This window comes from Pundamilia nyererei, unplaced genomic scaffold (genome assembly GCF_000239375.1).
Source record: "Pundamilia nyererei isolate P.nyererei 1_Seehausen unplaced genomic scaffold, PunNye1.0 scaffold00033, whole genome shotgun sequence".
Lineage (NCBI taxonomy): Eukaryota > Metazoa > Chordata > Actinopteri > Cichliformes > Cichlidae > Pundamilia > Pundamilia nyererei.
This window is the reverse complement of record NW_005187434.1, coordinates 126540-140161: the sequence shown is the minus strand read 5'-3', so window position 1 is coordinate 140161 and position 13622 is coordinate 126540. Positions and strand designations below refer to the sequence as shown.

At 38.9% G+C, this 13622-nt stretch overlaps 2 protein-coding genes across 2 annotated transcripts; one reads left to right on the top strand and one right to left on the bottom strand.

The window, feature by feature from the left end:
- Positions 1-693: 693 nt before the first annotated feature.
- hspb11 (heat shock protein, alpha-crystallin-related, b11) lies at positions 694-4996 on the bottom strand. Its single transcript, XM_013909910.1, has 5 exons — positions 4766-4996; positions 3381-3487; positions 1083-1151; positions 966-1009; positions 694-872 (listed from the first exon to the last, which is right to left on the bottom strand). The coding sequence occupies exons 1-5, from the start codon at positions 4855-4857 to the stop codon at positions 780-782; spliced, it is 405 nt and encodes a 134-aa protein (XP_013765364.1). The 5' UTR covers positions 4858-4996; the 3' UTR covers positions 694-779.
- Positions 4997-5012: 16 nt separating this feature from the next.
- smn1 (survival of motor neuron 1, telomeric) lies at positions 5013-11511 on the top strand. Its single transcript, XM_005729354.1, has 8 exons — positions 5013-5137; positions 5855-5926; positions 6007-6126; positions 7785-7976; positions 8411-8587; positions 10774-10848; positions 11024-11131; positions 11363-11511. Exons 1-8 carry the CDS (start codon positions 5090-5092, stop codon positions 11417-11419), a joined length of 849 nt encoding a protein of 282 aa, XP_005729411.1. The 5' UTR covers positions 5013-5089; the 3' UTR covers positions 11420-11511.
- Positions 11512-13622: the final 2111 nt, after the last annotated feature.

Sequence of the window (13622 nt, the reverse complement as noted above, 5' to 3'; positions counted from 1 at the left end):
TAGAATAGGTAAGGTGGAGTTCAACAGGAACAGGAGAAACCATGAAATAAACTTCAAAGATCAAAAACTACAGACAATCGGTGCAGCGGACACTTTTCACTGTTTTTAGAACTTTGCTCTTTTCCACAGCTGGCTGACTGACCAACAACAACACAAGCAAGAGGGGCTTACAGACTGCCTGTACTACATACATGGGGCGATCGTGGCTCAAGAGTTAGGAGTTCGCCTTGTAATCGGAAGGTTGCCGGTTCGAGCCCTGGCTTGGACAGTCTCGGTCGTTGTGTCCTTCACCCGTTGCCTTTGTCGCTTTGGGGTCCTTAGGGACTAGTAAAGCGCTATATAAATACAGGCCATTTACCATACTTGACAACAGAGCTCGCCATCACCAGACTGCAAACGCGCTACCTCTGCTGAAAAATAAATTCTGCTTTATACATTCTGTATCCACGAGTCCGCTAGGGTCCGAGTGACGTAAATTTTGTCATCAGATGGTTAGAGGGTCTGTCTGGATGTTTTAATGTCTGCCATTTTTTTTATTCTTGTAACCACACAGACTTGTTAAAGAAGTATAACAGGAATAACTACTCAGCTCTTGGGTCTCCAGCTATCCAGGTTCCCAACTGAGTCCATTCTAGGCTAAACCAAATGTGTAACCAAAATTAAATTCAAGTCAGGCCAAATTTAAATAAAGTATGGTTTTTGATTTTTATGGGTTCGCCGCATAACTTTATGATCACACCTCGTAAATGTTATACACACAATCATTTTAATTATGTGTGTTAATTTTTTACACTGACTCTGTGAACTGAGACAAAGTGATCATATCCCGCGGTGATGATGAAACGAAGGTGGGTGGCACTGCATCCATTTAGCTGAAAGAGAAAAATAAAGACAAGTCATGGCTTCATTAATTCTCATTAAACTTATTCATTCTACATTTACTTTACATTTCCATTTGAACCTACTGTTATAGCATTTGACTGAAGATGTCCCTCTGTACTTTCAAACTCTGCAAGGCAAAGAGTTTGTTAATCCCAGTTAAAAACACTGTGAATGGTGCTTTGACTGGATGTCCTTATTACCTTTCTCTGCAACAGGCTCAAATTGAGAAGCATTTTGTGAGGTGTTTTTTTCTATTTTCAGGTGCTTCACTGCAAAACAATTAGAAAGAAATCAGCAGAAGATATTAAAAATTGGAAAGAAGCCATGAAACAACATGAGATATAGATACAAACTTTAAAGGAAATAGATATGTCTAGAAAACAATATTTAACAATAAGCATTTTAAATATGGAACAATGTTACACCTCATCCTTGAGACGTTTCTCTTCCTTTAAATGACCCAGCAGTCATTTACTGTCCAGTGTTTGACAGATTAATCAGTTTCCTTTTTCTGAGCCACTTAATTACAGTTTTATTGACATATCGTGACAGGAACTTAAGGGGGGCTTGTTGAGGCCACGTAAAGCTCAGGAAGCCCAAGAAATTTTTCAAATAAACTGCAGAAACATCATGACTGCAAATGAGCTGCTGGAAGGTTTCATGAAGGGGTGATTATGTCTGCATGGAAGAGTCATCAGAAAGAACCCTAACCCCCAACCAATACCGCTGCCTGGTATTGAATATTAGCAGTGGAGAGATAAAACACATCACCTGAGTGTGCAGTACTGATTAAAACTTTGGGGGCTCCGAAGGAGCGGAAACAACAATGACAAGAATGGATTCATGCGTATATCGGCAAATTATAAATGGAAATATCCTGTAGTTGGCTGAAAAGAAAAGGTCAATTTCTACAATAACACCACTAAGAATTTGTTATCCCACACATTACTTTAAAAAGCATAACCTAAACCTTTGGGAAAGGTGCTCATAATTCCCTTGAAGAGCAGCTAATCTGCAATACTACGTGGCTACAAAAAGTGTTTTCAAGCCGTGCTACATAAAATCATTTTAATGCCTGTTTACTTCAGAGGGGTGCATACAATCCACACAAAATATAATCCCAATTTTAAACAAAGCTGGGATTGTGGAATGCTGTGTAAAATGTAAATAAAAGATGAATACACTGATTTGCAAATCTCATAAACCCTCATTTTTTCACAAAAGGACACAGATATTTAAACTGAGAAAAAAATAAGGTCATTTTGAATTTGATGGCAGAAATATATTTCAAAAAAAGTGGGGACGGAGCCAACAAAAGCTTGGAAAAGTACGTGATACTAAAAAGAGACAGCTAGGGGAACATTTTGCAGCCAGTCAGGTTAACTGGCAACAGGTCAGTAACATGACTGGGTATAAAAAGAATATCTCTGTTTAAAAGATTCAGGAAATCTGAAGAAATCTCTGTGTGAAAGGGACAAATAAATACAGGCTAAAAATACATGGATACCCTTGATCTTTAGGCCCTCGGGCAGCACTGAAAAACAGGCATGATTATGCCATGGAAATCACTGCATGAGTTTAGGAACCTCTCCAGAAATCACTGTCTGTTACCACAATTCACTGTACCATCCATTCAACTTAGGTTAAAGCTCTATCACGCAAAGAAAATGCCATACATGAACACAATCCAGAAATGCCGCCGCTTTCTCTGGGCCAAGGCTCATTTAAAATTGACTGAGATAAGGTGGAAAAGTATTTGGAAAATTTTTTTGGAAGACATAAAAACTGCATAGTCCCAAGACTAGAGGACAGGGATCAACTGCTTTGTTATGAGCACTCAGTTCAAAACCTCTCTGATGGTATGGTAGCGCCTATTTAACTCACATCTTGTACATCTAGAAAGGCAACATCAGTGATCAAAAGTATATAGAGGTTTTAGAGCAACACATGCTCTTGTCTAGATGACGTCTTTTTCAGGGAAGACCGTGCATGTTTCAACAAGACAATGTTAAACTGTATACTGCACTTATTACGACAGCTTGACTTTATAATAGACAAGTCTAGGTGCTGAACTGGCCTTCCTGCAGTCCTAACTTTTCAATAGTTCAAAACACTTGGCTCATCATGAACTAAAAAAACCCAAAAAAAACAACAAAGACCCATGACTACTGAACAGCTAGAATGTCCGACAAGAAAAGTCCAGCAACTGGTCACTCAGTTTCCAGACATTTACAGACTGTTCTTAAAAGAAGAGGGGATACTACGCAGTGTAGTCACAGCCCTGACATTTTTTTTGGGACGTACTGATACGACTGAATTAAAAATGAACCATTATTTTTTCTTAAAATTCTTTAATTTTCTATGTTCTATTATGAATAAAATATGGGTTTATAAGATTTGCAAATTATTATATTCAGTTCATCAAATTTTACACATGGACCCAACGTTTTTAGAACTGGACATGTATGTTTGACCTAAGGTGCACACAGCCTCCATACCATTGTAGCTGTCCACTGTCACAGTGCCAATGTTTGTAGGTTCAGGGAAGTGAATGATGAACTCTTGAGGAAACATCCCAGTGGACATCCAAAACGTTTTAGTGTTTCTGAGTGATAAGAAAGACAGAAAATCATGACATTTTACCATTGATGAGACCTTTTTAGATCACATTTTGATATCAACTTTTGTTGTGTAGATATACAATATTGCACAAAAAAACCTTCATATTTTGCTGCCATGTAGCCAGACTTTCTTGAAATATTAAAAATGTTAGCTAAAGCAATAGTCCTACCGCTTTTCCAGTCATTTGCACAATCATGTGACTCATTCAAGCAAAAAATAAAGCCCCTAATTCAAGACACCCAAATTTCTCCCGCGGCATTCAACAGGCAGAGCATGCACATGCACAAAAGATCCAGAGCCACTTCCACAACACAAAGGACTTTCACAGTTTATGGCAGGGCATTCAGGCCGTCACACAGTACAAGCCTGCAACAGGCACCTGTGATGGAGATGCCACACTTCCTAAGGAGCTGAACAAGTTCTACGCACGGTTTGATGCTCTGAACAACACACAAGCAAAGAAAGCCACGCCAAGATCATTGGAACATCTCTCCCTCTGCTACTGGACATTTTTCACAAACGCTGCATCAGTAAGACCTCCTGCATCATGCGTGACCCGTCACACCCCTCACATGGACTCTTTTCCCTCCTCCCATCCGGCAGACGCTATCGCAGCATTGGGGCCCGATCCTCCAGACTGCGAGACAGCTTTTTCCCACAAGCCATCAGACTCCTGAACTCACTACCAGACCTCCCCCCCACCCCCCTCAATACACCCACACAAACCACTAACTGACTCTACCGGACTCCACATACCACTGCCTTTGTAAATACAGATGCTGCTCTATGGAGAATCCTACTCTCAGGAATCATGGTCATTTTAAACCACTTCAAAGTCACCTTAAATCTCAATTGTAAATTTTAGACTGTTATTAACCCTTTTACCTCAAAGTGTATATTTACTCCTCTTACCTCAGTCTCAAAGTCTATATATATTTATTCTTTTTATTCTTACTCTTTATATATTTCTTGTTGTTCTTTTGCACTGTATGGAACTGGAGCCTCGTCGTCTCTATATACTGAACTGTATTTAGCAGAGATGACAATAAAGTTTACTTTGACTTTGAATTTGAAGGGACGAACCAGTGTTATGTCAACACAACAGACAGCTTAGCAAAGAAGCAAATTTAAGTTGCATCTTCAGGCGCCTTTTAGTAGCAGCTTGTAGCAAAATCACATAATTTGTTTCGTTTTGTTTAAATGAATATATGAAAATTGACAAAGATGCTGAGATAATCACAGCTTAAAAACCAGCACTCACCCGTCGATAATGTTTTCTGGTGGGTGATTTTCATCGCTGGATGCAACGAGGACAACTTTCGCACCTAAAGAAGTTACAGACGACTCAATCATCGCACAGAAAAGGTTATAGTCTCCGAGGCTTTCTGGTTTTTCTATAACAGAACACAACAAATGCTTTGTTTACAGATTCTTAAGGGGGGAAAGTCGTCAATTGCCGTTGCCAAGCCAACCACTGCGTCGCAAGATATAGACGTCGCAATGTTGTACGTCACAATTTCCGACGCACGCTGCTAGTTAGATGTTTAGGAGTTAGCGGCTAGCACTGGATACAGCAATTGTTCACATGGCGAACGGATGCAAGGAAGTGCTTTTTACGCGCGGAACTGGACAGGCGAGTAATAATGCAGTATTACGCGGAGGAACATGACTTATATGACGCTTCTATGCTGTCTGTGCAGTTGTTTGAGGCGGTGAGCTATATAGCTAAAAGCTATAAACCAACGTTGAGTTAGGCTAAGTTAAGATATGAGAAAAGTAATAAAAGAAGTCAAGCCGGAAATACACAATATACCAGATGTGCTTCAATAAACAAAACGTGGCTTTATTGGAATATACCATTGTGGATATGCGTTACAAAAATGCTTTACAAAGTAGTTTTAGGTTGAGTTGCAACAGTTCATAGGAGACAACGGTGTACTGTACAATAAGCCTAAAATCCTTTGCATCCTGCCTCTGTTTTTGCATGCACTGCTTGTAAGATGCTTCATTATAATTGTGGATTTAAGACAGATTTAAAAATAATAATAATAATTTAGCAACATTTAATGTGTTCGTCTTTTTGTATGCTGTTTATCCTGTTTTCTACGAAAGAAATTGATTAATTATTCATCATAAATAGTTTAAAGTCTTTCTGCTCTTCAGCACACCGTCTTTTACTATTTAGTGAATTATTTTGACACATCAAATAAATATTGGCTGTAAATGTCATCTGGTTTGCAGGTATTATTTATTATTTTTAAATCACGTAATGTTTAGCCATTATTTATTTATACCCATTAAAAATACATGTTTGTATTGTAAAGACTCCAAATTTGTTGTTCTCTTCCAGAGTGATGATTCAGACATCTGGGATGACACCGCACTGATAAAGGCTTATGACAAGGCAGTTGCATCTTTCAAGGTAACTTGGGATTATTGCAGTATGTGTGAATGTTAAATGTTGTTTGCTATTTTAAAGTCTCTTCTTGATTTGCGTGTTAGACTGCCCTTAAGGGTGAAGATGAGCCACAAGTCTCAAAGAAAAACCAACCAGGAAAGAAACGCAAGAACAACAAGAAGAACCAGAGTAGGAAAAGAAACAATGCAGCACCAGAAAAAGAGGTGAGGAACTGGAACTAAAGCTACAGATACATTTGAAGGGGAAAAGGTTTAGAGTTAAATATTTACACATGATTTACAAAGTTGTCAGAGGTATCAAACTGGAGAGTACATTTTAACATAAGTCAGTTTAGATTCTGTGTTTCAAATCAGTGGTCGAAATGTGTCTTTCATTTACAGTTTCTACAGTTATGGTTAGAAGTTTAACTACACTTATCACAAGCATGATTGTCATCATAATTTTAAGGATTTTAATGATTTCTTTGAACTGTTCTTTTTACTTTGTGGAGTGATTGCACAGCATACATCCTAAATGGGTTTTAAAATCAAGAATGTGGTGGACAACTCATTTTTGGGAGGTGGATTTTCTCTAATCCACACAGAGTGAAAAGTATAAATGCAGGCTTAAATATATACATACGTTCACTTAAATATTTTAGTAAGTGGTGCTGAAGGTTCAACAATGACTTAGAACTTGGCAAGGCCTATTAACTTGTCATTAGTGATCATGATTGACTAAAACAAATAGTTTCTCTGCCATCATAAATAGGATTTGCATGGCAGCAGTTATTGGATTGACCGGTGCTTGTTACAATAGGAAACTCCAGGCTATTCTATGAAGGTCTAAGAAGGAGATTCGTACATTTATACGAGTTGGGATGGTTTCGGAGCTGTCCCTAAACAACTTCAGATTTTAAGATAATCAGTTTAAACAATTGTAAGCAAGTAACAGTTACTTGGACACGTGACCTCTCATCCAAGGTCTCAAAGAAGACCCAATCTGTCACATCCTCAGATTAGATGAAATGTGTTAGGATGTCCTGGAACAACCCAGGAACTGCTGAGGCTCAAGTCTGCCATGAACTGGAAACTGCTGCAACATCAGTGTCACTGTACACAGTGAAGCAAGTTTTGCATCACTGTGACGTGGAAGGGTGCCAACCAAGAAAGAAGCACCTTCATCCAAAGATCTTCAAGCCTGCCTGAAATTTGCAGCAGCCCACATGGACAAGCCAAATGCCTTGTGTAGAAAAGCTTTATGATCAAACAAGACAAAGGTTGAGCTGTTTGTCCACAATGACAAGAGGTCTGTTTGGAGCAGTTAAGTTTAAAAAACTGGGAAAACTGGGTGTTCCAACAGGACATTGATCCCAAACACACATCAAAACTGGATTTAGAATGGATAAAGCAGGCTAACATTAAGCTTTTGGAATTACTTTCCCAAAGCCCGACCGCACCCCCGTTGAAATTTGTGGACTTTGCTTAAAACCTGGGTTTGTGCAGGAAGCCAACAAATTTAAATGAACTCTAGTAGTTCTGCTGAGAAGAATGATCAAATATTTAACCAGAAATACACCAGAAGCTTGTTGATGGTTACCAAAAGCCATCTGGTGGAGATGCGACTTGCTCAGGGACATTTAACGCGTTATTCGGAGTACCGGTATATGTATATTTGCCTTATGTATACTTTTGATCCCATATAAATTTAATTTAAACTTGTGCACATCTTCTGCACCATGTTACCATGACATTCATGCCCATGATGAGTATTTTTTTCTGACCACAACTGTATCCTGTTGGTAATTCAGAGACATTCAAAAACAGTGTTGTTTACACATGTTTACACTTTCACTTTAATTACAGTTTATGTTGTGTCACAGTGGCAGGTTGGGGATTCATGTAGTGCTTACTGGTCTGAGGATGGGCAGCTCTATGCAGCCACGATCGCCTCCATAGACAAGAAGAGAGGCACTTGTATAGTTGTTTATACAGGCTATGGCAACGAGGAGGAGCAGAATCTTGAAGACCTGCTGTCAGAGTTTTCGGAGGGTGATGAGGAATCAAATACTAAGGTAAACTAGTGCAAATAAATGCATTCACATAACAGCAGCACAATACAAATAACAATTCAGTTATTAGAAAATGGTAGTATTGTTCCCTGACACAATTTGCACATAGTTTTTACCTTCATTATTCACATATGCACATCATGAATGTTAAAATAGCAAAACTAATATTGTGACCAAATCAGGCTTAAATATTTTTTTTACCATTTTGTCAAATGGTGAGTCATGGAAATCACTGCCGATTAACAGATTGCTTTCTTAGTCTATTAAAACTTAGGACTAAGGATGGATAGATGGGTTAGCGCTTTCTGTTTTTGTCTGGATCATTTCTTACTGCTTCCCAAACAAATTCTGATATGTTTATGGATTTCTGTGTATTTGTTCCCAGTGGTGTGAAATTGGGGAGAAAGATCAAAGCAGTATGTCTTTGCTATCCATAGGTGCATGAAGCAGAATCTTCAACGGAGGAGAGTGACAGGTCAGCTACTCCAAACCAGCACAAACAGTCACCTAATAAGGGCCACAAGTCCAAGACCCACAAAGAATCACCTCCTATGTGGGCTCCTGGTTTTCCTGGATTTCCTCCAGTACCACCTCCCATGCATGCTTTCAGACAGGTAAGAAGAAAGGCTCTTTAGGGAGCTGATTCATTATTAGTCTGCCAACAAAATTACTTTCATGCTTATTTTTGTTTTTAAATTGTGATTAAATCGTTTTCAGGTATTAATTAAATTCCCGATAGGAGGTTGAATGTTTGTTGTATTCAGAAAGAGGAAACGTGAGCAAAGTGTTTATAATCTGAACACTAAAGATAGAATATGAACATTTATTGCAGGACTGGATTGTAATAGGCCCAATTTCTTTATGTGGACCCAACTGTAAAGAGTAGAAAAGAAATAGTGTGTTTTAAAAAATATTGTACATTATCTTAAGCCTTCTTTGAGCCTCTACATGCTGACTGTTCAGTTTAAAAGCATACATACACTTATTATGGACATGAATTTGTGGCTTTTAGTGCTTTCCAGGAAATGTGGGGACTAATGCTTGTAATAATGATGGATATTAAAAAGAAAAAAGTTTTAACTAATCTTTGACTTGAAATCAAAAAGCATCAGAGTTATAAATACAAATCATCAACAAATTTGCTTAAATGTTCCTTTTTGTTTGTTTGTTTGCACCATGATATACATATTTTACCTCTTTTCTTGTGTAACAGGGCAGCCCTTAGCGGCTGGAGTCCTCTTCCTTACACTTGACAAAAGTTAAAATCTTGAATTTATGGTCTTCTGGCACAGCTCTTACTAAGCATATTTCACTTTTTTATATGGTTGTATTCAGCTATTGAATTTTATTTCAAATGCCTTATTTTTACACTGAGCTTTGTGTTTTATCCAACTTTAATGAGTGTTTGATCATCGTCCTGCAAAACGACACAACTGTTTCCAGGTTTCAAACATCTATCTGATGTTTTGAGCTTATGATGAAGAATTTTGGAAAGTCCTTCTCATTCATTAACTTATATTCAGTGGTGCACATAAGTGGTGCGCAGGTGCGCATTCACTGTCAAAATAAAAAAACGCGCACCAGATAAAAAGTTGCAACGCGCGTTTGCATACATATAAAAAGGCACTGTTTTTGTCCGCTAGAGTGGGATTTTCACAGCATATTCTGCACCACATCTCTGTGCATTCATCGTTTGTTTGAAGCCAGCTCACCTCCTCACCACTTTTCCGGGAATATGCGCTGCTTTTGCGGTTCGGACTCCTTCTGACATTTCTTTGGAGGTGGAGGAACACCAAAGTAATTGCTTAAAGGAGCTTGCTTCTTCGACATCTTTAAGAGTTCTAAACAAATGTCTGTCCTCCTCCAGAAAATCCTATGTACGCAAACGCGTTGCAACTTCTTATCTGGTGCGTGTCTGTTATTTTGCCAGCGAATGCGCACCTGCGGACCACCTATGTGCACCCGTGCTTATATTAATTTAACTGGCAGTAGATCAGCCTCTCAGTATCATGCTGCCACCACCATGCGTAACAATCATGATGAGGTTTAAGTGTCTCAGCTTTTTTTTTTTTTTTTTTTAAATGACTTGTGTCAAGATTTTGTGCTTTTTATTCTCATGTGGGAAGCAACAAACTTTATTTGAGCTCGAAAGTTTTGATTTTGGACACCAGCCACTTGGTCCAAAACCTCACTAACTTTGGACTGTGACAATGTTGTTTAAGCAGCTTCTGTTTCATGACAAGCCTGCACTTTGTGATTATCTTTGAATTTGCATTGGTGTAGAAATGCTTACAGTAATCATTCCTGCCTTGTACGATGTTTCGTTGGTATTGATCAATCCAGTTAGTGTTGTTGAACTAACCTTCCTTGGCACAGAAAAGCTACCACTTAGGCAGACACTAACCAAAGCTAAAAGGCCATGCACCTTGCCCTTTTTTTCTAGACCTCTTGCATTAACAGTTGGAGTGGATTTGTTTTTTAATAATCCCTACCACTACCACATCACCTCTATCAGGCTGGTCTCAGCTCCACAGGCTTAACAATGTGCAATCATTTTGCCTCACAGAGCAATTCAAAGATATCAATAAAAGCCTAATATTTCCATGATATTTATGTCCATGTTGAGAAGAAGTTATTTTGAGTAAAAGAATTGGAAGACATCAGACTGCGCTTACTTCAGTTTAGATAAGTTTCCCTAATGAAAATAGTTTCAAGCCTCTCTCGTTATCTTGGGTACTTTATGTGGTAATGATATTACAAGCTGTTGACTTCCACCTTTGTGTCTTTTGTCTTGCACCAGGGGAGCAGCAAGCGATCTGGTAGTCATGGGCCTGTACCTCCTCCATGGCCTCCCATGATGCCTTTTGGTCCACCGGTGAGTTGGGATCAATTTTTACCCTTAGCAAAGCTAAAGGAGTGTGTTTACTCTACAGCAGGTTAAATGTAGATACAGTTTAGGATATAACATGTTAGGGTCTAACAAATGGCAACGTTAAACACCAACAACTGCATCCTGAACATTCGCTCTGCTGTTGATGCCTCCACCTTAGATGGTTCCTCCACCTCCACCAATGAGCCCTGACATGGTGGATGATGAAGCCTTGGGCAGCATGCTCATCTCCTGGTATATGAGTGGATATCACACAGGATACTATCTGGTACGTGCACAGAGCCCTGCTGGCTTCTTGGGAGGTTATAACATGGATTTGGAGCTTGTACATACCTCACCTTTTGTTATGCTGTAAATAGTAGTCAATTGTTTATGGTAATGTTGATGCTTTGCCTTTTTGGTTAAGTTGCTTTATTTTTCCTTTCAGATTTTTAGGAATATGTAAAAGTCATGGATTCATAAAATGAGTAATATTTTGGGGGTTATTGTGTTTTCGTAGGGGCTGAAACAAGGGCGCAAAGAAGCTTCCAACTGGACAAAACAGCATCACAAATGAAGCCCTGCTTGTTATGTCTGTCTGTTCATATGAAGTAATGGAAGAAAGTTTTGTATTCTTTGTAAATAGATGAAATAAAGACTATGAGAACACAGCGGGTACCTGTTCTTGGATATAGTTTCAATTATGCTAGAAAAGACTGTATACATTATTTTTTTGTACAGTGCAATTGCTTAATAAGATCCACTTTATCACTTTAAAAAAAACAACATATTTTCTAATTGATTTTACAGAATGGCAAAAAAAACCCAAAGGATTACTGGATATTACTTGTGTGTATGTGATGAACTCAGTAGCATATGGTTGTAATGGCAAATATTGTCCAGTAGAAGTCAGACTGGTGTAATGTATTTATAGGAAAATGTGGCATGAATACATCATCAGCTGTTTTTTAAGTCCTGTTCAAAACAACGGCCGCACAAAGGAACATTTTATGCCACCATTAGTTTGTATACTGTACACTTGCCATCCTTAGAATTCGATTCCAACCCAGACTTCAGTCCTGTGTTTAGTCCCTCTGGTGATTTCCACACTGTTAATTCAGAGAGTCTTTCCAATATGTTCCTTGGATACGAGCTCCCCATTTTCCCTGAGGTATTCCCTCATCTGCTGCCCGATATAGAATCACATCCATCATAATCTTTTTCAGCTCGCATCACGAACACGCATATTTCAGGCTGATAGAAGGCACAGTTTCAGCTACAGACAGTATTACAGTGAACTAGTCGTGCAGATAAAGATTGATTAGAGAAAAGTACTGAGACATTAGGACCACAGACAGATACAGACAAATGGAGGGAAAAATCTGTGGAGGCGTCACGGTGTGGATAAATATATATTAACATGCTACAGCCTTAACAATCACCCAATTAACGCCTTTGGAATATTTTGGACCTGTGGGCACTCTCCAACACAATCAACATCAAATGAGGGAATATTTAATAAAAGGCTTATGTTTCGAGGACTGAAGCAGTTCTAATGCAATTTCTCTGCCAATTTTTCTTTTTAATGTCTTTTGTACTTGACAAATTCTTTGGGAGATATTTCCAGTAGGAACACCTAGATTTCAAAACTCCATTTTGCCACAAATTAGGCATATTACTTTCTTGGCTCTAATATTTTGTATAATGACAACTCAGGGTCTGCTCGCGACTTTCTTTCCGATGTCCTGAAAACTATGCTGGAATGTTTGAGGTTTAATAGTGTAGGAACAGAGGAGGAAATGGGACGATGGTTGCAGATACTTTGTTCATTTTTATATTTAGAATATAGAAAACCACATGCAATTACAGTGGCAACAGCCACAATCATGCTGCTGAAACTGTGCCACATTCATTTCATGAACATATTTCCTATATTTCCTCTACTTTATGCTCATTCTTCCTGAAGTGGTGAGCAATTTGTGTGTGAGAGCGAGAGAAGGTTGAACAGAATATGGTTTTGTGATAGGTTGTAACAGCATGATTGTCTCCTGGCTTTTTTGTTTTGTTTTGTTTTGTTGGTTTTTTTATACCATGTGATCTTCCTCCAGCTGCTCCATAGCCATTGCTTGACAGGAGAGCAGTCTCTTTGTTTGTGTACTGGCTGTGGTCGGCATTTTATTGCCCACTGTGACTGCCAGTGTTTACTGCTGTATTTGATTCTCACTGCAGCAGTCTTTTTGTTTTCTTTTTCTTTTCTTTTTTTTTGCTGTTTTGTGTGCATGTGCGGGGGCAAAAGAGAGAGAACAGGAGAAGAAAGAGGGACGGTAACAGGAGAAAATGTAGTTTGTGGAATTTACAAATAGAATATGCACTATAAATGAGGGGTGATAAACCAGACATATCTTTTCCCCACAGATGGGTCTAAAATCTGCCACGGCGAGGCTTGCACATAAGCCCATTGCTTGCCTGACTCTGCAGCAAACTGAGCTGCCCAAAGGGCTCAGTGGAGCCCAGTGAGGAGTTGAAAGGGGGTCAGACCTTGCTTGGGAAAGCACCGCTCCCCTCTGTGACTGTCTACCCCCTACTGACCAGAACTACATGAGGCATGTAAACATAATCTGCATTTCACATAGATCCTTCTAGGAAACAGACAGACATCCAAGTGAGATCGCATTGCTGCATGAGTTACAGTGCCTTTAGCTATTTACCCAAGCTCCCAACATCAACAAACAACCTGCTTTTAGATAAGAGACTTTGGGGGATTTTTAGAGAAACGGGAG

Excerpts from the sequence above, each read along its gene's own strand:
- hspb11 (XM_013909910.1), bottom strand. The coding sequence starts at position 4,857 with ATGATTGAGTCGTCTGTAACTTCTTTAGGTGCGAAAGTTGTCCTCGTT. Across the intron at positions 3,488-4,765 it reads CCAGAAAACATTATCGACGG|AAACACTAAAACGTTTTGGA; the intron begins GTGAGTGCTGGT and ends CTTATCACTCAG. Across the intron at positions 873-965 it reads TTCAGTCAAATGCTATAACA|CTAAATGGATGCAGTGCCAC; the intron begins GTAGGTTCAAAT and ends TTTCTCTTTCAG.
- smn1 (XM_005729354.1), top strand. The coding sequence starts at position 5,090 with ATGGCGAACGGATGCAAGGAAGTGCTTTTTACGCGCGGAACTGGACAG. Across the intron at positions 7,977-8,410 it reads ATGAGGAATCAAATACTAAG|GTGCATGAAGCAGAATCTTC; the intron begins GTAAACTAGTGC and ends TGCTATCCATAG. Across the intron at positions 10,849-11,023 it reads TGATGCCTTTTGGTCCACCG|ATGGTTCCTCCACCTCCACC; the intron begins GTGAGTTGGGAT and ends CCTCCACCTTAG.